This window comes from Lactuca sativa, chromosome 9 (genome assembly GCF_002870075.4).
Source record: "Lactuca sativa cultivar Salinas chromosome 9, Lsat_Salinas_v11, whole genome shotgun sequence".
Lineage (NCBI taxonomy): Eukaryota > Viridiplantae > Streptophyta > Magnoliopsida > Asterales > Asteraceae > Lactuca > Lactuca sativa.
Window position 1 is genome coordinate 8849078 of NC_056631.2, and position 21042 is coordinate 8870119.

General features: G+C 42.1%; 1 protein-coding gene across 1 annotated transcript; it reads right to left on the reverse strand.

Annotated features, from left to right (window-relative positions):
• Window positions 1-16526: 16526 nt before the first annotated feature.
• On the reverse strand, window positions 16527-17981 carry LOC111921672 (CST complex subunit STN1). Its single transcript, XM_042898514.2, has 2 exons — window positions 17257-17981; window positions 16527-17020 (listed from the first exon to the last, which is right to left on the reverse strand). The coding sequence occupies exons 1-2, from the start codon at window positions 17615-17617 to the stop codon at window positions 16896-16898; spliced, it is 486 nt and encodes a 161-aa protein (XP_042754448.1). The 5' UTR covers window positions 17618-17981; the 3' UTR covers window positions 16527-16895.
• Window positions 17982-21042: the final 3061 nt, after the last annotated feature.

The following is a 21042-nucleotide window of genomic DNA, read 5'->3' on the forward strand; positions in this document are numbered from 1 at the left end:
AGTACTCGTAAATACCAATGCGTGGATATAAATAATGTAGAAAATGGAGCTCGTACGCGAAATATACTGACGAAGCTTAGAGGCTACTTTACTATAAAATTCCTATAAATAATAGATGAACTCTTCATAATTTCTTCACACCATAAGCCTTTCTTTCTCTCTCTAACTTCTCTCTAACCTCCATAAACCCATCCCAAGTCTAGGGAACCTCCCTAGCATGAGAAGAAAGCTCCGGAGCGTCCGACGGCTCCGAGAAGAAAAGCTTTCGGCTCAGAAACGCTGCTCCAGCGAAGCCCGGTTTTTAATAAAAACCCGCTGTAAGTGAGCTATGCCTATACTATATTTAATATAACTTTTATTTAATTATAGTAACATTATTAGGACCTTAAAATAATTATTTGGTCTATTATTATGAGTTATATTGAGTGTTATTTAACGCTTATATAATAGTAATAATAGCTAGACTATTAATTAGTCGTGGTTAACGTTAAAAACTAAACCCTAGTGGTATTGATACTAGGTTTTGTCGAGGAAAATTGTTTTGAGATAACAAGGTGTTATCTGAGTTCGGAATCACCACCTAATCAAGTGAGTGCATAGTTACTTTCATCTTACACATAGATATGAAGTATTTTATATAAATTATGTGCTATGTGTGCATATTATCTGAATACTTGTTGTCTATGCTGGATGAACGATTTTATACATGTTTTAAATGATTTAAATTGTATATGTATTTTATATCTACGATAATGTTGGGGTAAAACATGGGTAGATGTAATAGATGGAATATGATTTGGATGATGAGTTGAGAGGTGTTATAGACCATGAGGTGGGGGTGAGAGGTGGACGATGTGAGAAGCCTTTTCCCAAACGATGGCCCCGTCATTCAGTAGAGTATGGATGACAACCACAGACTATTCTATATAGTCCAGTGGAACACTAGCAGGCTCGCAACCTGTAGGTGTTGTGAACGATGTGTTCACCCGGTGTACTCTAAACCCTGGTGATCATGCAGACTTGATGCCTAAACCCTGGTGATCATGCAGACTTGATGCCTAAACCCTGGTGATCATGCAGACTTGATACCTAAACCTTGGTGATCATGCAGACTTGATGCCTAAACCTTGGCGATTATGCAGACTTAGTGCCCATTGTATAAACCGTGGCAACAATGCACTTTGTGTCGATTCCTTAGGATGATCCTTAGGAATGAGTGAACCAGAAATAGCTGATTCTTAGGGTAGATCCTTAAGAATAAAGAAGATAATGGGGATGGGTAATTGGGTTGATTGCTTAATTGTTTAAACATAATAATTATATTATTGTGGGTTGAAAACCCTATGTACTCACCAGGTTTCCCAACCTGACCCACTCAGTTATTTATATCACAGGTGTTGTTATGATGTCACGTTACACTGAGAGATTAAGGAGATGTAAATCACTAGCGATAATGAATGTAAGTTCTGTTTATGCTTATGTTTTTGTATTGACGTCGACATCTCAAATGTTTTAAAATGAATAGAAATACTTTTCCTCGAAAATGCTTTGATAACGTATTTATCATGTTTTACTGGGAACAAATTCTGCAACGTTTTTATTAAAAGAGATACTCTGATTTTTATAAAGCATAAACAAAATCGGTCTTTTCTGGCTGTGAAAACGGGGATGTCACAAGTATATTCAGCAAGGGTGTGCGGGTTTTCTGGAATATGTGGTGGATACACGAGCCAGGGATCAGATTTTAGTTTCAGAGGTTTCAATAGTCAGGGAGTTTGCAGACGTATTTCCGGAGGAGTTGCCAGGGATACCTCCGAAGAGGCAGGTCGAGTTTTGAATCGACATGGTGCCTGGTGCGGCCCCTATCGCCAAGTCGTTGTACCGGTTGGCGCTACCCGAGATGCAGAAGCTATCTTCACAACTGTAGGAACTACTGGGCAAGCAGTTCATTCGACCTAGCATTTCTCCATGGGGAGCACCGATCCTCTTCGTCAGGAAGAAGGACGGTTTGCACCGGATGTGCATTGATTATAAGGAGTTGAACAAGTTGATGGTGAAGAACCGCTATCCACTCCCGAGGATAGATGACCTCTTTGATCAGTTACAGGGTGCATCTTGGTTCTCCAAGATAGATTTGAGGTCGGGGTATCATCAGGTCCGGGTCAGAGAGGAGGACGTGGAGAAGACCGCGTTTCGGACTCGTTATGGTCATTATGAGTTCGTGGTGATGCCATTTGGGCTCACCAACGCGCCAACAGTATTTATGGACCTAATGAATTGGGTCTGCAGACCGATGCTTGATCGCTCGGCCATAGTGTTTGTTGATGATATATTGGTATATTCCAAGACCCGAGAGCAGCAAGAGGAGCACCTCAGGGAGTTATTGGGAGTTCTGAGATGAGAACGGTTGTATGCTATGTTCTCAAAGTGTAAGTTTTGGTTACGAGAGGTCCAATTCCTCAGACATCTCGTTAACCAGGAGGGGATTCTGGTCGATCCGGCCAAAATCGAGGCAACCATGCAATGGCAGGTGCCGAGATCTCCCTCGAATATTAGGAATTTTCTGGGATTAGCAGGGTACTACCAGAGATTTATTCGGGATTTCTTGAAGATTGCAGTACCCCTCACTCGTCTGACGAGGAAGGGGTGGATTTCCGGTGGGGCCCTGAGCAACAGAGGGCATTTGAGACCCTCCGTCAGCGGTTGTGCGAGGCTCCAGTTTTGACTCTCCCGGAGGGAGTTGAGGACTTTGTGGTGTTCTGTGATGCATCCATCACAGGCTTGGGGCAGTCCTCATGCAGAGAGGATGGGTGATAGCCTACGCATCGCGGCAGCTAAAGCCGCATGAGACGAGATACCCTACGCATGATTTAGAGCTGGGAGCGGTGGTGTTCGCTCTCAAGATATGGAGACATTACCTATATAGGGTCCGTTGTACCATATACAGGGATCACAAGAGCTTGAGACATATCATGGATCAGCCGAACCTGAACATGAGGCAGCGCAGGTGGCTGGATGTAGTCAAGGACTATGATTGTGATATCCTTTACCATCCCGGTAAAGTGAATATGGTAGCGGACGCTTTAAGCCGCAAGTCGGCTGGGTCATCCACCCCAGCAATATGTATGAGGATAGTGGTGGATTCTCCGCTTATGAGTTTGATTAGATATGCTCAGGTTGATGGCATGCAACCTGAGAGCTAGAAGTTGGAGAGGATCAGGGGTGAGAACACCCTGTTTGTGCAGGATAGTCGAGGATTATTGACCTGACGCGGTCGGGTATGGGTTCCGATGTCTGGTGGGTCAGACAGACAGTCATGGAGGAGGCTCATAAGTCTCATTTCTCTATTCAGTCGGGGGCTACCAAGATGTACAAAGACCTGAGTTTGAGTTACTGGTGGCCATGTATGAAGCGAGAAATCGCTTGGTACGTCAAGAGGTGCTTGACCTATAGGATGGTTAAGGCCGAGCATTAGAGGCCACATGGTATGCTACAGCCCTAAAGATTCCCATGTGGAAATGGGAACAGATCTCGATGGATACCAAAATGCCAAGGACGGCGAAGGGGTTTGATGTTATATGGGTCATTGTAGATGGATTGACCAAGAGTGCCCATTTCTTGGCTATACGAGAGAGTTCTTCGGCCGAGAAGTTGGCCGACGTGTATGTCTGCGAGATCTTTGCTCGCCATGGGGTTCTTGTCTCCATTGTTTCCGACCGAGATGTTAGATTTACCACCTGTTTCTGGCAAAAGTTCCACGAGGAACTAGGCACACGGCTGCATTTTAGTACAACATTTCATCCGCAGACCGATGGTCAGAGCGAGCGGACTATTCAGACCCTCGAGGATATGTTGAGGGCATGTGTCACTGACTTCGGTGGGAGCTGGGATTCCCACCTACCCCTTGCAGAGTTCGCCTACAACAACAACTATCATTCCAGCATCGGCGTCTCGCCTTTCGAGCTCTTGTATGGGCGGAGATGTCGCGCCCCGGTTTGTTAGGGTGAGGTCGGACACAGGGTGATGGGACGGACAGAGGTAGTTTTGCATACTACCGAGAATATTCAGCAAATTAGGCAGCGACTGCAGACTGCTCAGAGTCGGCAAAAGATTTACGCCAACAGACACTGATCTGAGTTAGAGTTTCAGGTGCGTGATATGGTACTCCTAAAGATCTCACCTTGGAAGGGTGTGATCCGCTTCAGGAAAAGGGGGAATTTGGGTCCCCGCTTCATTGCACCGTTCCGGATTGTTGTCATGGTTGGAAAGGTGGCGTACAAACTAGAGCTACCAGAGGAGCTTTGTCGGATCGACAACACTTTCCACGTTTCGCAATTGCGAAAGTGAATTATGGATCAGGAGGCAGTGGTTTCGTTGGATGATATTCAGGTCGATGAGCGCCTGAATTACGTAAAGAGGCATGTGGCCATTCTAGAGAGGAAGAAGTAGGTTCTACGGAGCAAGCAGATACCTTTGGTGAAGGTACAGTGGGAGCATCGGAAGGGATCCAAGTGGACATGGGAACCCGTAGGGGTGCAAACGAGCCAAGCTGAGCCCAAGCATGGTCAGGCTCGGCTCGAGCTCGTTTAAGTTATACGAGCTCGATAATAAATGGGCCCAATAATAAATGGGCCTTCACACGGCCCAATTCCCAACCAAAAAGGCAAGTCTACACCAAAGGCCGAAAGCACATACATACACTTCTCTAGCCCAAGACTCTATTACATGAGGTCCAAACTCCAGGCCCAACACTCAAGGCCCAACACAATGCTTAGCCCAAAAAACCCCAGAAGGAGTTACATGGGGCGTAACCCCCCTGGTACGCTCAGCGTACCCAAACACTCAAGAAATTGATCGGGGACCTCAACCCAGTACGTGGGTAGTACTGGAATTACGCGGCGCGTACCTTCATACTTGCTTAATCTATTTTCTAGGTCTTAACCCGTTAAGACCTTAGCTCAACTCTTGGATCTGGACTTCCTAACATCTCCTACTCCATAAAGTTAACAACTTTAAGCCTTTGCATGGCTGATAAGGTCACCACACATAAAAACTCTTACTTTCTTAACCTAAAATGCTCATAACTCATGCATGGGTAGATTCACACGATCAATGCCTTATTTTTATGGTTCTCCACCACTAGAAACACTAAAAAGGACAGGTTATTAAACTCTGGAGTGCGTCAACTCATAAATCCTCAAGCTTGGGACCAAAAACCCTAAAATGGACCCTAATATGCACAAAACAAAAAGAGAGGGAAAGTTTGGAGCTTTATAGCTTCAAATGGAGCTCTAGCCCCAACAAAGCTCAGATCCACAACCTGATCTTCAACTTCACTCCCCTCCATGCTCCTTCTTAACTCCTAAAAGCCCACAAGAACACCAACAAACTCATCTTGGCTACTCACATGCTCAAGAATGGATATTAGGGGTTTGAGAGGGTTTATTAACTGAGGAAGGTGGCCAGAAATGAGACCATCTCATTCTTTATATATGGACACTTCACTAAATTAGGGTTTCCTTCTGTGCCTAGTATGCCCAGCGTACCCCCAGGTACGCCCAGCGTACTAGGTGGCTCTTGCTTAAGAAACACGCGCATTTATACGCTAAGCGTACGCATACGTACGCCCAGCGTACTTCGCTGCTAAAATCCTCACTTAGGGACTTATCTTGCCAACTCTCCCAAACTTCCATAGCATATTCGAATTGAATCGAATTCCAAAAATCCTCATACCTATGGAAAGGTAATGAGATCCCCTACGCTTCTAGCAACTCGCCTCAACCCGAGACCTCCTAGCCCCGACTCGCGACCCATGAACCTTAATCATGGATAATCTGAAACCGGATGTTACAATTCTCCCCCACTTGAATTAGATTTTGCCCTCGAAATCACTCTGTAACCCCACATAGATCAAACCCTACTAGCTGATAAGCACCACCGCAGGTCCTCAAACCAAACGACAATCACTTCCAAGGATACTCGATCCCACCAAGAACTCCTAACCTGAAAGGGGCAGACCCAACTGCCGCTATGGTACACAATCTGAATCATCAGAACTTTGAAAACTCTTGCGGTCTAATTCCTTGCTAGACCATCCTCGAAACATTATCCTGTTAATTGCCCACCGACTAACAAACTATAAGAACACCCTACCAACCCTGATTCCCTGATCAATCCCAATCGCACCTCAAAATGACGGAAGGGTCATAATCTCCCTCTCCCTCTAGGACCCACTACAAGGGCAATCAACAGGATCCATTAGAGAGGATGAACCCAAAACTCTACTCTCGGACACAAGGAAAATATCATGCTCGCCTGGGAACATTCTCTGAACTCTATAAACCCAATAGATGAACCTCAAGCTCACCCATCCCGTAACCCCAAAAAAAGTTTCACCGATTCCCATATTATAATAACTGTCTCAACTCTTTAGTGATGCACAAGTCATGCAGTTCGCTTTCCCTCAAGCGAACACTACAACTCTCTTGAAGATCGGATCACCCCTGAACTCTGTCGACTACTGCTCAATAGTTTCGTGCATCTCGTTGCACCTCCTAAACCAAGGCCCTGGCCTACTCAGGTCTAAGACATCAGATGAAGAACAATAACCCTCACATGGAACCCACCTCTAATTCTAGAATCTCATCTCGTCTATCCAACACACCACCGGGACTCAACTCAACTCGAGAGTTTGGTCCGACCCATAGTTGGAACCACTCGTCCCAATGACCCACTCAACTCATGACTCGTGACCCGCAACCCATGCGTACTTCACTTATCCAATTCATTTGGATTGCGATGTCCACACCTTACTCAGAATATAATGATTCCAATCATTGAGGAGACCCCGGTCTCACCCCTGGTCTGACCACCAGACTTCCAAGAACTCATAAATTAGGGCTATTCAAGCCTAAATCTCTTCTGCGTCATGCTCTAAACAGGAGTGCTTCATCATAACAACCTCTCGCTAACTAGTGCGTACTACGGCTCCCCGTAGCATCACGGCACCCTCCTCTCTGAGTAGTGAGTACTACGACTCCCCGTAGTATCACAACACCCCCTCTCTAACTAGTGAGTACTACGGCTCCCCGTAGCATCACAACAACCTCTCTCTAACTAGTGAGTACTACGGCTCCCCGTAGCATCACAACACCCTCTCTCTGAGTAGTGAGTACTACGGCTCCCCGTAGCATCACAACAACCTCTTTCTGACGAGTGAGTACTACGGCTCCCCGTAGCATCACAACAACCTCCTACTGACTAGTGAGTACTACGGCTCCCCGTAGCATCACAACACCCTCTTCTCGCTATCTGGTGGATACTACAGCTCCCTGTAGTATCACCACACCCCTTTTCACTAACTCATCGAACTGCAGTTCTTCACAGTCTCACCCCACTAACTCTTACCACTTCACAATCCCATCCTCAGAGTGACGCCACACTGCGATCAATACTCATGCTTTGTGGATCATCCATAGATAGGTGCACACACCTATCCGAATTATGCACCACTATAACCAACGACAATCGTCATAACAAAACACCTTTCTTTGCCACAATCCGTTGTCTTAGATAATCTACTTTTCGTCTCAACTCGCGACCCCAAAATTATCCAAAATCCAAGTCATTAAATTCGGATACCTCGATACACCACCCTAGAACCTCACGATGTCTCGCCTCAGCCACCGGTCTTCCTGATATACAACCTGAAATTCGGAATATTTCAAATTCTCACCTTGAAATATGGAGGGATCGTCAACGACCCAGAACATGTTGACGGCAATCCGAAACCCCTTCCCATTTTGCTCATACCCATGCCAGAATACTCATAATGACTCTGAAATCGGTTGAATAAACAACTCCTGCCCTTCTCAAACTGCATAACAGCCCAAACATTGCACCAGCATTCCTCAACCAACGAACTACCCTACGAGCCAGCCACCTTGATTTCTTCATAATAACCTCAAAGAATTCCTATCCACCACAAGGTCTCCGATCGATGGCCACTTTCGGTGGAGACATTCATCCTTTACCAAACATATGCCACATGCATTATCTCACTCTGTACCTCGCTTCAACACCAATAACCCTGATCACATGAATCCACACCGCAGGTCTCTATATCCAGATCTCTAACCAATCTCAAACAGATCTCTGATCCTCTTAACAAAATACCTGGTCCTCCCCCACATAGGGTTCGAACCATCACCAACACCTTATCCCACTGACTGTCTCTACCAGTAACATCGCACCTAAATCCGCAAGGTGCTACGCAACGCTCGATGATCTCCCTGACAGAGATCAAACAGCTCCAAATACCCGAATCTCATATGTAACCTTCAGAACTTACCATCATAACTGCCTCTATTCATTCAGGATCTCACACTATACCATCACCGGACCTCCCTACTGTCCAGTGTTAACACCGAATCTTAATCTGGAAATAATGAACCATCATACTCCTCATCCTCGTCTCCTTGCCCAACGCTCTGACATGTCCCTTATCATAAGAGCAGAAACCACATTTCCACTCTCTATACCCCTCAAGGACAATAAGAGTCACTGCCCTGATATACTCCTCTTGATCGCCCAACGTTGCGGCTAACACATGCCCTATTATACCCAAATAGGTTGTATCTTGGTCCTTGACCATTTCAGTCCCCATTGTCAACCTGCTCAAGCTAAATCATTCCATAGCGACAGACTTACTGCCCGATACTCTGATAGAAGATCACCACCAGTACGATCCTATAGGGCTCACCCCCAACTCAGAAACCGAAATCTCAACACTTCTTACGTCTCCCACAGGAAACAAAATTTACACCACTCGGCCACAGAAAGTGACACCTCCACTATCGGCCTGTTGCCCAGCTCAGACCGTATTCTTCCATAACGCATCGTCCCTACTCAACTTTGAGTCTTGCGACTCTACTGGCATATCACCAAAAATCCCTCGGATCTAACTCGATTTCCCTATCAAGGGATGCTCCACTAAAACCCGTTCATCCTGGCCTTCTGGACCCATACTCTTTCACATCCGACCTTGGTCTAGATAATCACTACGGAATAACCGGCAAAACCAGAAGCATTAACCGCTACATATCATGGTGCTTGAACCATGTCCTCTCTTCTCAACCTACCACAAATTATGGTACTCGAACCATGACATCACCTCTCGATCTGCCACCAATCATGGTACTCGAACCATGACATCACCTCTCGATCTGCTACCAACCATGGTACTCGAACCATGACATCACCTCTCGATCTGCTACCAATCATGGTACTCGAACCATGACATCACCTCTCGATCTGCTACCAACCATGGTACTCGAACCATGAAGTCACCTCTCGATCTGCTACTTAGAACCCTTGGAATACTCCCTACATCGAGTGTGGGCCCTCTGCTTTCGGTAGTATGGGCCCATACTACCTGCTACATCTACCCATACTTTCTACACGTATCATCCCAAATTCCCTAAGTAGCTGCTCAACCTTCTCATCACCAATGCTCTACTCTGTCAGCGTACTTATTTGACTAAGTTCACTTCCTAGACTCTTTCCAGGTTCTCACACTTCTCCGCCATCAGCTGTTGAGAAACTCCTTATGATGCCAGTCATCTACCTCCTGAATATCGTCACATTCACTTGGTAGCTGACTCCCATCGTCGGGAGCTCCAGAAAGCACGAAGCAAGCAGCATTCGGGCGTCAAATAAACACCTGTAACCCGCTCTAGGTGATAACTCCACTAGCTCTACTCATACTCAAAAGATATCACCGAACTCTGAAACTCTACCCCCGCGGGTATCTAGCTACCCTCTCGGTAGGCCCCACAAATGCTCATCTAGGTATCTCTCCTAGATTACTCCTCTACCCAAATCCCTCTTTACAGAGGATTCCTATTGGATACTCTTACTCAGCACATACTCGAAAGTGCATCACAAATAACAGCAACTCCTAGGCTAAGGCATCACAAATCAGGCCACTCGAGTCCTAAAATATGAAATACCTAGCCTATCTCTAGCATGTATAATATCTCATAACATATTTCATAACACAAAAGTAATGGTATTTTGGGAAATCATTGTTTGGCTCTGGCTGATTGTACAAACTTCTCCTTCCCGGTTTCTCTTAGAAACTCTTGCTCGTTTTAGAAAAATCATTTATTTTTTAAAATTTCCTCATTTTCCTCAGTTTGAGTCCAGATATACCCGAAGGTGCATCCGAATCCCTCAAACCAAGCCTCTGATACCAACTTGGAACGACGTGAAAATTTAAAACAATTTTTCATTTTTAAAATACATACTCTTCATAACATATCATATAAAAATCTCTTTTATTCAATTACAAAGCACAACTCCATTATTAATCCAGGATCCTCCTAACACTTTCTCTGGTGTGTACAATCAAGTCGGTGTCGTCCGGTGATCCTGAGAAGAAAACCAGAAACACATAACACATAACACTGTAAGCACGAAGCTTAGTGAGTTCCCCAAAATAATATAAAACATATTAGCCACTTGAGGCTATAACTCTGTGGACCCTCCGGTCCTAACTCTGTGGGCCCTCTGGCCCTAACTCTGTGGACCCTCTGGTCCTAAGCTCGTGGGACCCTCCGGTCCGGTCTGCTTAAGCCTTCCGGCCTCATAAATTGTTGGACCCTTTGGTCTCGTCTATAAACACCGCATAACATAAATCACAAACACATAATGCATAGCATGTCACATACAACAGGATAATATAATACTCAATGTAAGCACACAAGACCTTCCAGTCACACATAACTACCACTCAAGGTAAAGTATAGTGAGAAGACTCACCTCGGATGAAGAACAACTCCTATAATCACTGCTGCTACGCACCGGACTCTAACTCTGTTCCAAACCCACAATAATCTCAATTAGGAGCTAAGTCCAACCTCTCACTTATTGGATCTAAAGATAGACCACCTATCTGCCCATTAATGCCCTAAGTCCATTGGGCCCTCACACGGCCCAATTCCCAACCAAAAAGGCAAGTCTACACCAAAGGCCCAAAGCACATACATACACTTCTCTAGCCCAAGACTCTATTACATGAGGTCCAAACTCCAGGCTCAACACTCAAGGCCCAACACAATGCTTAGCCCAAAAATCCCCAGAAGGAGTTACGTGGGGCGTAACCCCCCTGGTACGCTCAGCATACCCAAACACTCAAGAAATTGATCGAGGACCTCAACCCAGTACGCGGGGCGTGCTGGAATTACGCGGCGTGTACCTTCAGACTTGCTTAATCCATTTTTTAGGTCTTAACCCGTTAAGACCTTAGCTCAACTCTTGGATCTGGACTTCCTAACATCTCCTACTCCATAAAGTTAACAACTTTAAGCCTTTGCATGGCTGATAAGGTCACCACACATAAAAACTCTTACTTTCTTAACCCAAAATGCTCGTAACTCATGCATGGGTAGATTGACACGATCAATGCCTTATTTTTATGGTTCTCCACCACTAGAAACACTTAAAAGGACAGGTTATTAAGCTCTGGAGTGCATCAACTCATAAATTCTCAAGCTTGGGACCAAAAACCCTAAAATGGACCCTAATATGCACAAAACAAAAAGAGAGGGAAAGCTTGGAGCTTTATACCTTCAAATGGTGCTCTAGCCCCAAGAAATCTCAGATCCACAGCCTGATCTTCAACTTCACTCCCTCCATGCTCCTTCTTAACTCCCAAAAGCCCACAAGAACACCAACAAACTCATCTTGGCCACTTACAAGCTCAAGAACGGATATTAGGGTTTGAGAGGGTTTATTAACTGAAGAAGGTGGCTAGAAATGAGACCATCTCATTCTTTATATAGGGACACTTCACTTAATTAGGGTTTCCTTTTGTGCCTAGTACACCCAACGTACCCCCTGGTATGCCCAGCGTACTAGGTGGCTCTTGCTTAAGAAACACGCGCATTTATACGCTAAGCATACGCATACGTACGCCCAGCGTACTTCACTGCTAAAATCCTCACTTAGGGACTTATCTTGCCAACTCTCCCAAACTTCCATAGCATATTCGAATTGAATCGAATTCCAAAAATCCTCATACCTACGGAAAGTTAATGAGATGCCTTACGCTTCTAGCAACTCGCCTCAACCCGAGACCTCCTAGCCCCCGACTTGCGACCCGTGAACCTTAATCACGAATAATCTGAAACCGGGTGTTACACCGAGTCCGAGATGCGGGAGCATTACCCGGGTCTTTTTGCCGCAGCAGACTTCGAGGACGAAGTCTAAGTCAAGTGGGGGAGAATTGTAACATCCCGAGATTTGGCAGGTATTCTCGAACCCTATTATATCTCTTCCTTGTCATTTGTAGTCCTTGGGGTCGAATGTGAAGAGCCAAGAAAAGTTTAAGGGCCAAAGTTTGCAAACTTTGAGCCAGGAGGGAGTACGTTGCGCGTACATAAGAGTGCGCTAAGCGTACTAAGTCCGCCTTAGTACGTTGGGCGTACACTTGTGTACGCTTGGCATACTAATGTCTGGGGGAAATCCTTAATATTTAGGGTTTGGGGCCTATATAAGCACCATGATGAGCATCACACATCCCTTACCTCAACCTCTACAGATTACATTCATCCTCCCCAAAACCCTAGCATTTCCTTGTGTGTTTAAGCTTATTTGGTGTGTTCTTGAGTGCTTTAAGAGGAAGGTAGTGCATCAAGGTGATGAAGAAGAAGACCAAGTTTGTAGATCTAAAGTTAGCTTGTGCTCAAGAAGCTCTACAAGGTATAAAGTTCCAAACTTTATGCATATATGCTTAGATATCATCATTTTACTTTATTAGAGGCATTCCTTGTACCAAAAGCCATAAGGTGGTGCATGTTGTGTTTTGTACGAAAATGGTTGTCCTTCTAGACTCTTTGAGGGACCTTGAGTGATAAAAATAAGGTCCCATTAGTTGTATGAGTCCCATGCATGAAGAAACAAGTTCTTAATGGATTAAGACCAAGCATTAAGAACTTTACGGACGTCCAAAGTGATAAAGTTCACGACTTTATGGATCCTAGGCATGTTAGGTCTCTAGATGTGAAGTTTGGGCTTAAGTGCTTAAGCCATTAAGCACCTAATAAGGTTTTGGCAAATCGTCCAGTACGCCCAGCATACTGGATCAACCACCCCGATGGTGGTCAACGTTTGGATGAGTACGCCCCGTGTACCAGAGGAGTACACCCCGCGTACGTCCTCTGTTTGGGCTTTTGTCAAATGGGCTTTGGATTTGGGTTGTTTATGAACTAATGGATTTGGGCCTTTGTTGGACTCTGTAAATGAGATATTTTGGGCCAGGTAGTGATAATGGATCATGGGGTTAGGCCCAACTAGGAGGTTGGGCCCAATTTAGTAAATTGGGCCAATAGTGGACTTATATATATGGACTTTCAAGATAAGGACTTGGTGTTGGGCCTTGGCCCAACAAAGAGAGTGGACTTAATGAGGGATGTGGACACTCGTTCAAGAGGGTTATTCTGGGTATTAACTTAGCAATTATTATGTGACAGTTTGGGATTTTCGGTGAGACAATAGTTAGAATTTTGCAGTATTTCAGCACTACTAGCGAGGTGAGTTATCCTCACTATATCAACAGGGTCTAAGGCACCAAGGTCATCCCTTTATGGATTGTATCTGGTTATGGCATGATGTGCTTATTGGTTCTCATCCTAGTTGTTAAGATGAGGGTATCTTTATGCTTAGCGACCTGGTTAGGTCAGTGTCCTGGTTATAGGATGGTAGTATATGATATGCTAGCTTGACCTGTTAGATTGATATCCTGATAGATAGGATGGTATTATTTGTTATGTGGTATGATATGTTAGATCATTTGTTGTCTATAGACTGTTATGTGATTATCTGTTATATGTGCACATGTTTGTTTGGTGGTTAAGGCTTATTTGCTTTGTGCGAAAGCCAAAAGATCTGGGCATTCCAACCTGTTGGTTGTGGGTCGTGAGTATTCCATCCCGAGGATGATTGGACTCATAGTATGTGGGCATTCCAACCTGATGGTTGAGGGTCTGGGGTATTCCATTCCGATGATGATTGGACTCATAGTATGTTGGCATTCCAACCTGTTGGTTGTGGGCCTGGGGTATTCCAACCCGATGGTTGACTGGACTCATGGTATGTTATGTATGATTATATGTATATTATCGTGTGTATGGGTATTTTGGGGGTAGCTCATTAAGCTTTCGGGCTTACAGTTTCAGTTTATTGTTTCAGGTACTTCTGGTGATCGCGGGAAGACGAAGGCATGATCGTACCACTCCTCCTGTTGTTATGATTTCATGATTTGATACTGGGATACTGTGATATTTATTATTTTGAAAACAAACTATGTAATGTTAAATGGTATTAAGTGTTTTGAAAAGTTTAAATTTTGCATGATTTTTACGGGTGTTACAAACTCGTCATGCGGCCTTGATAAGACATAGCCTTAGTAGCAAACCCGTCCAAGTTGGAGCTTTCACGACTAATAGATAAATTACACATATTTCGGACATAGAAAAAATTCAAAATTAAATACATCTAATAAGCAAAGTTTGGCTAAAATAACCCTACATTTTTTGTGTCGTTCCAAAAATAAAATTAAAAAAAATAAAATGCGGGTCCTTTTCGTAATCAATCTAGCCAAAGCCCCTCAAACATATACATATACAGTCCGAAAATTTATATAGTTGTTTAGTACATCTCTAAGATTGTTGGGTATGGTGGCAACACACTTGGTCATGAAGAGACACAAGATCGGCAGCTTCACTCCACCACCACCTTGGAGGGTGATGTTCTCTTCCACCACGTCGTGGAGAGAGAGAGAGAGAGAGAGAGAGAGAGAGAGAGGACTCTCGGTGTTCACTTTCCATGGGCCTCCATGTTATCACCATACCCTTGGCGTATGGAGTATATCCGGCGGCCTAATTGTATACAACATGTTTAGAATTCATTTCGTTTAAAGTCCTGTTATTTTTTTAGAACTCCAAATACAAGCAACCTTGGCGGGTAGTGAGTGTACCCAACAATCTAATTAGTTACAGCATGTCTACAATTCATTCGGTTCAAATCCCATTACTTAATACTACATTCATCTTTCTCACTTTTTGGTAGGGATATTTGATTAGTTTCTTCCCCACCTTGAATGCAATCCTCTAATGTATGGTCAATTGTTCTGTTCACCATCGTCATAAATAAAGCCGGACCTACACCAAAGTCAATATATGTACTTGGAAAAATAAAATTTTAAAAAAAAAAATAGATTACTTTTTATTATAGTACCGTTTCCTAAATAAATGTGTTATCACAATGACTACCCTAATAAAAAATGTTAAATCCGCTAAAGTACCAATCAAGAACTTTATAAAATTAGTTTTCTTTTTGCTTTTTCATTGAATAGATTATTCTAGTATCCAAAGTATTAGCAATGAAACATTAAATTTTGGAATTAAAAACTTATCCTAGAAAACACGAGCCAATGGGACCTCAAGAAAACATTATTCAGCCCTACAACTGAAGCAGTTGATTAAAAATGCATGTGACCAACAAGACATCATCAGCATGGGAGTGGGAATGATGTATAATGAAGGATGGCGTAGGATAAGATTGTGAAAGTACAATGGTACCAATTCTCTCCTAAAAACAAGGCCTGTTTCCTTTTTCTTTTATTTGAAATCATAAGAAGGAGTTGTTCAAAACATAATACTAGCAATGACGCTACTTCATACCAAGATTAATTATAAAACTAATAGATTTCAATCAAAAATTGTCCAAGAAAGATGCATCGAAAGAGAACTTGGGTTTGATATATATGCATTGATGTGAAGATGCACAAGAACCATTCAACCAAACCTACAAATCATTCATCTGATGGAATGGAAGAGATACGAGAGAGTTCACAGTGGTGGGGTGGGTGCAGCGGCAAAAGAAGTCAATGTAGAGGACGAAGGTAATGGTGTTTTGGTGAAGGACGATAGATGTTTTCAATGGTGCAGATAGAGTGATGGGAACGAGGGGGGCATAAAAAAGAAATATTATGGATGAAACTAAGATTATGATGTTTGCAAAAACAAGAAGTTACTTTTTTGTCTTCAAGGAAAAAATGTCAAAAATACTTTTTTGTATGATGCATTGTGTTCCAAAAACCATTCGGTCTTTTGTTGAGATGTCTTCTCACCGCAGACATACGAGAAGAAAAATAGCTTTTAATAAATAAATAAATAAAAACAAACTTTACCAAGTGTTTGATTCGTAAATTGATTTTGGAAGAAATGTATTCTATCAAAGAAAATAGAATCTTATGAAACTGGAATGCAAAGCGGTTAAATGTGATCTATCAAAATTGAATCTAATGAAGGTATCTTGGTATTTTGATGAAAATAACATAAAATTGAAATGAATTCCTTTCATCCATCCCTAGGACCGAGTTTAAAAGAATCTTTTAGAACTGAACATGTAATATGATATCAAATTTCGACTCCGTCAGATTCCATCCAAATCTACCAACCAAAAACTTAAACCCATGGCTTCAAATTTCCCTTCCCCAAAATCCCTTACATACCGTTTCACGTTACACATTACATTAATAATTTAAATACAAAGACAAATATGAAAAACATTATATAAATCCAAAGTTAAAAACATAGACAAAGAAACCCAAATTCATTGTTTGGTCATAAAGTGTACGAAAATAAATAACCACAAGTTATCATTAAAAAATCACAGAAATGGTGTATGATTCAATTTTCACTTGTCATTAAACAAAGATGGACATGCTCACATGCCAACCGTATCAGTTTTCAGAGCTCGTTGTGGGCTTTGGGCAATGCTAGATTGGGCTCCTCATGGGCCCTGGGGAGTAACTAGCTAGCCTCCTTGTGCTATTTAAAATTACAATGAACTAAAAAACCTCCAACTCCAAGTAAAATATTTGTAACCATTTCATGGGACCCCTGGATATAAGGATCATTTGGATTGAAACTAGGATCAAACTGATTATTCGAACCTAAACAATCACACAATCATGGGCAGTAGTCTCAATAACAAGATAATCGCTTATGATTTCGTTAATGGCATAAACTCAATCTTTTAAATCATTAGCTTTTCTTTTAATGGGTGGTAGTGAAGGGGGTACAATATCGTAGCATTTTTGAGCCAAACGAATACATTGTAACCAATGGAGAGTCTCCGCGTTGGGGTCTCTTTCAACAAAAACATCCGAAACAGTAAGTTGGAGTTTACCTCTGTAGATCGTAGCCTTGCCTCGCACTCGAGCTGAAACCCCAATTTGGATTAGGGTTGCGAAATTGCGAGCCGATTCGGCAATTAGTCGAACATCTGGTGGGCTACGGCGGGAATGATAGGGAGAGGTGAGTTGGTTGAGCCAAAGAACACAGGGGATGCACCCGGTGCCATCATCGATGGTGAATCTAAGGAATATGTCGGGTTTGTGCTCTCGGCTAGTAACCACGCCTAGGGTTTCTGCACGAGAAATGAGGAGGGTGTCTCTACGACAGACGGCGTTCGGTTGTGTAGATGACGGCGTTAATGATAGGAAATCGAAAGCCAGCAACTTTACGTCAGTATTGTGTAGAGCTTCCATGCGAAGGGGCGACGACAAAGCCTCAAATTGTGTGAAAAAACTTCTATAAGGAACGCAAAAAGATGACTAGATGAGCAGTAGGTTTTACTTATTTAACTAAAAAAAAAAAACTTTATTAAGTTTGTTGGTTTTTGGCTGACAAGTCGATAAATGATTTTCAAAGTAAATTCCAAACATCATGGACGGATATAGGGATTAATTACAAGATTATCTAAAATAAAAGATCCGTTACAACCTATCAACGAGATCAAATAGAAGATAAATTAAGATGTAAGGAGATCAAATAGGAGGTAAAAGATAAGGATATAGATTACATAAATAAAACAAATTCATAGATCATAAATATAAACGTAAAGAAAAAAAAATTAAAAACCAAGTCAAACACTGAAAACTTAGATATTATAAGGTTTGCTATGTTGATATGTTCCTTGATTTGAAGAAAGGGAATATGACTATAAATGATTATAGTGATAGATTCCATAACCTCTTGAGTTTTAACTCAAGAGACTTGCACCGGATGACACTACAAAGGTGATGCAATTTGTTAGAGGTTTACCTTGGAACTACCGGTTTAATTTTCAGTGAGGCGGCCACTCTTGACATGTCGGTAAGGAAATCAAGAAAAATGGAGAGAGCATTGGAAGAAAGAGACAAATGGACAGACATAAAACACAAGACAATGAGGGCAAACCATGGGAAGACTAGTTCTAGTTTTAAGATGAAGAAAGTTGATGATAGAAGCAACAGTTAGGAAGGAAAATCTAAGAATCAGGAGGAAATTTCATGATTCGGTTGTGGTGAGAAAAGGCATTACTCTAGTCATTGCACTAAGGACATCCACAATGCATTGAACTCCATATAGTTCATTGGATTGACACATTATCTTTTTACGATTCATACAACTCTATCATTTTTTCCTACAATACATTAAACTCTACAAAGTTTAATAGAATATTATGAAATGTAATTTATAGTATATATTTAAGAATTAAATCTTTTCTTTTTCCCGTTGAAGAGTTCAATGATCATTGAACTCCAAATCCATTGAATGTCAAGATGTCATCTCATAATGGTATAGTTTCTTAAATATATACTATAGTTTCATCTATTGAATGACATTTATAATTGTCACCTCATTCAACTCTCTCATTGAACTCACCATTGTGGTTGCTCTAAGCCACCAAAGAAGACTTCACAAAAACGTTATTCTTGTCATGTAAAGGGAAACATGGCTTACAGTTGTTCGAACAAGCAGAAGGAAGGTGAAGTTAAGAAAAATGACCTTCCACGGGCAAAGGGAAAAGCATATTAGATAACGGGTGAGGAAGTTTATTAAGCCACTAATGTTGTTTAAGGTAGAGTACTATATATATATATATATATATATATATATATATATATATATATATATATATATATATATATATATATATGTATAATTAATGTTGTTGTTATAGGTAGAATATAATATATTTTTTAGTTAATGCTTTGAGATATAAGAACTTGTCCTTAACGTGTGGCTATGAGTGATAATGAAACATACAATCGACTAGATGAGGATGAGAACCATAAACCTTGTAAATATTATAATTATACCTGGAGTAATGTAACATCCGTTTCTTGGAGGAATCGAATTAGGCTTTTAGAGGGTCAAAAGGTTGGATTTTTGGAGAAAAATGGGTCCTCACGATGTGAGGAGGGCCACATGAAGATTTTAACCGGGACTGAGCTCTAGACGTGAGCAATAAGAGCTCACGACGTGAGGATCGCTGCAGCCCAAACCCACAAAGTTTTAGGGTTTCCCATGTATTTAAGCCCCCTTTAACTCGGTTTTAGGGTTCATTTCTCAGCCCCCACCTTCCCCTAACTCGGAAAACCCTAACCCTAATCCATCTTGGTGGTTTTGGATCCATTCTAGTGTTTTAGTGGCTAGAAGAAAGAGAATGAGAAGTCCTAGAGTGTTGGTTCAGTAAGGAGGCTTCATCACTGTCATCTTGTGCACATTTTGGACCATTGTAAATGTCCAAGATCAAATATTTATGAGCTCAAATGTTAGATCTAAGTTCTAAGCTCCTTTTTTGCATGTTTATGATGGATTGCATGTTTGGGATCTATAAAGTTAGCAACTTTATGGATCAATGAGTCATTCTATGTGATTTTGTCTTATGGATCTGAAGTATCGTTATAATTTATGAATCTTGTTTGACTTTAGGGCGATTTCTTGTCATGCATGTCTATCAAGTAATCGTTTTTATTGGCCTTTAGAGTCCTTGTTAGCTTTTGGAAGAATTAGGATTGAAATCTTAATGGTTTAAGGACTTAAAAGTTGGATTTTTAGCCTCATAATGTTCTCACGACGTGAGAAACGTTTGGTCCCGTTTCTAGTTATCTACTTAAGGCTCATGGCCTCACGACGTGAGGGCAACCCCGTTGACTTTCCCTTAGCTAAGTTGGCTAGGGTGAGTCGTGATGAGTTGGGATCTGTTTGAGTGAGCTCTCATGACGTGACCAAGGCTAGTCAAGACGTGAGATGTAGCTTTAGGCTTTGTTGGGCCATTGAATTTCTGATTGTGGGCCATGGTTAGGCTGTGGGCTTCCTGGTTTTTGGTCCCATGATAGTTTTGGGCCCAATTACGAAGTTAGGCCATATTGGGCTTTGAGTTGCCATCTTGGGCTTTTGTGTGATTGGACTGGGCCTTGGTTTTGGGACAAATGAGAAAAGGGTAAAATGGTCTTTTACCCTTTAGAAAGTTGGTTTATGGAGTGGGCATCGGATTTTGGATTACCAGGATAGTTATTAATTAAGATTGTATTTTGTTAGTTGGCGCAAGGTTATCCGGTTCAACAACCCGAGCATGCATTTGATTATCAGTGGATTGAGGTGAGTCCTTCCTCACTGTACTTGTGGGTTAAAGGCACCAAGATCGTGCCTTTATATTTGATATCATGTTATGTGATAGTATGTGATCGTGTTGTAGTGATCTATTAGATCGGTATCCTGGTATATAGGATGATGTTATGCTTAGTGATCCATACATCATTGTCAGTAGATTGTTTATATGGTTATCTATTATATGGGCACATATTATGGATAGTCGAGACTTTACTGCTATGTGTGTGAGCCAACAGACGGGGGGCATTCCAATCCGATAGTTGATTGGACCGATAGTATGTCATCCCGATGATGATTGGACCCGTTATATATATTGGCATTCCAACCTGAGGTATTTCATCTCGATGGATGAGTGGAACTGGATACCAATAAACTAATTACTTATTTGCTCAAAATAATTAAACTTAATATCTTAATTTTGGTTCAAATGAAAGAAAATGTGTAGTTGAAATAATTAACATTTTTAAAAACGAGACTCGGGTCGTACTATATGGAAATAAACCCAACATAAAAGGTTTTTAACTTTTTATAA

Coding starts and splice junctions, on each gene's coding strand:
- LOC111921672 (XM_042898514.2), bottom strand. CDS start 17,617: ATGGAAGCTCTACACAATACTGACGTAAAGTTGCTGGCTTTCGATTTC. Junction 17,021..17,256: donor CAAGGCTACGATCTACAGAG/GTAAACTCCAAC, acceptor GTGATTGTTTAG/GTTCGAATAATCAGTTTGAT.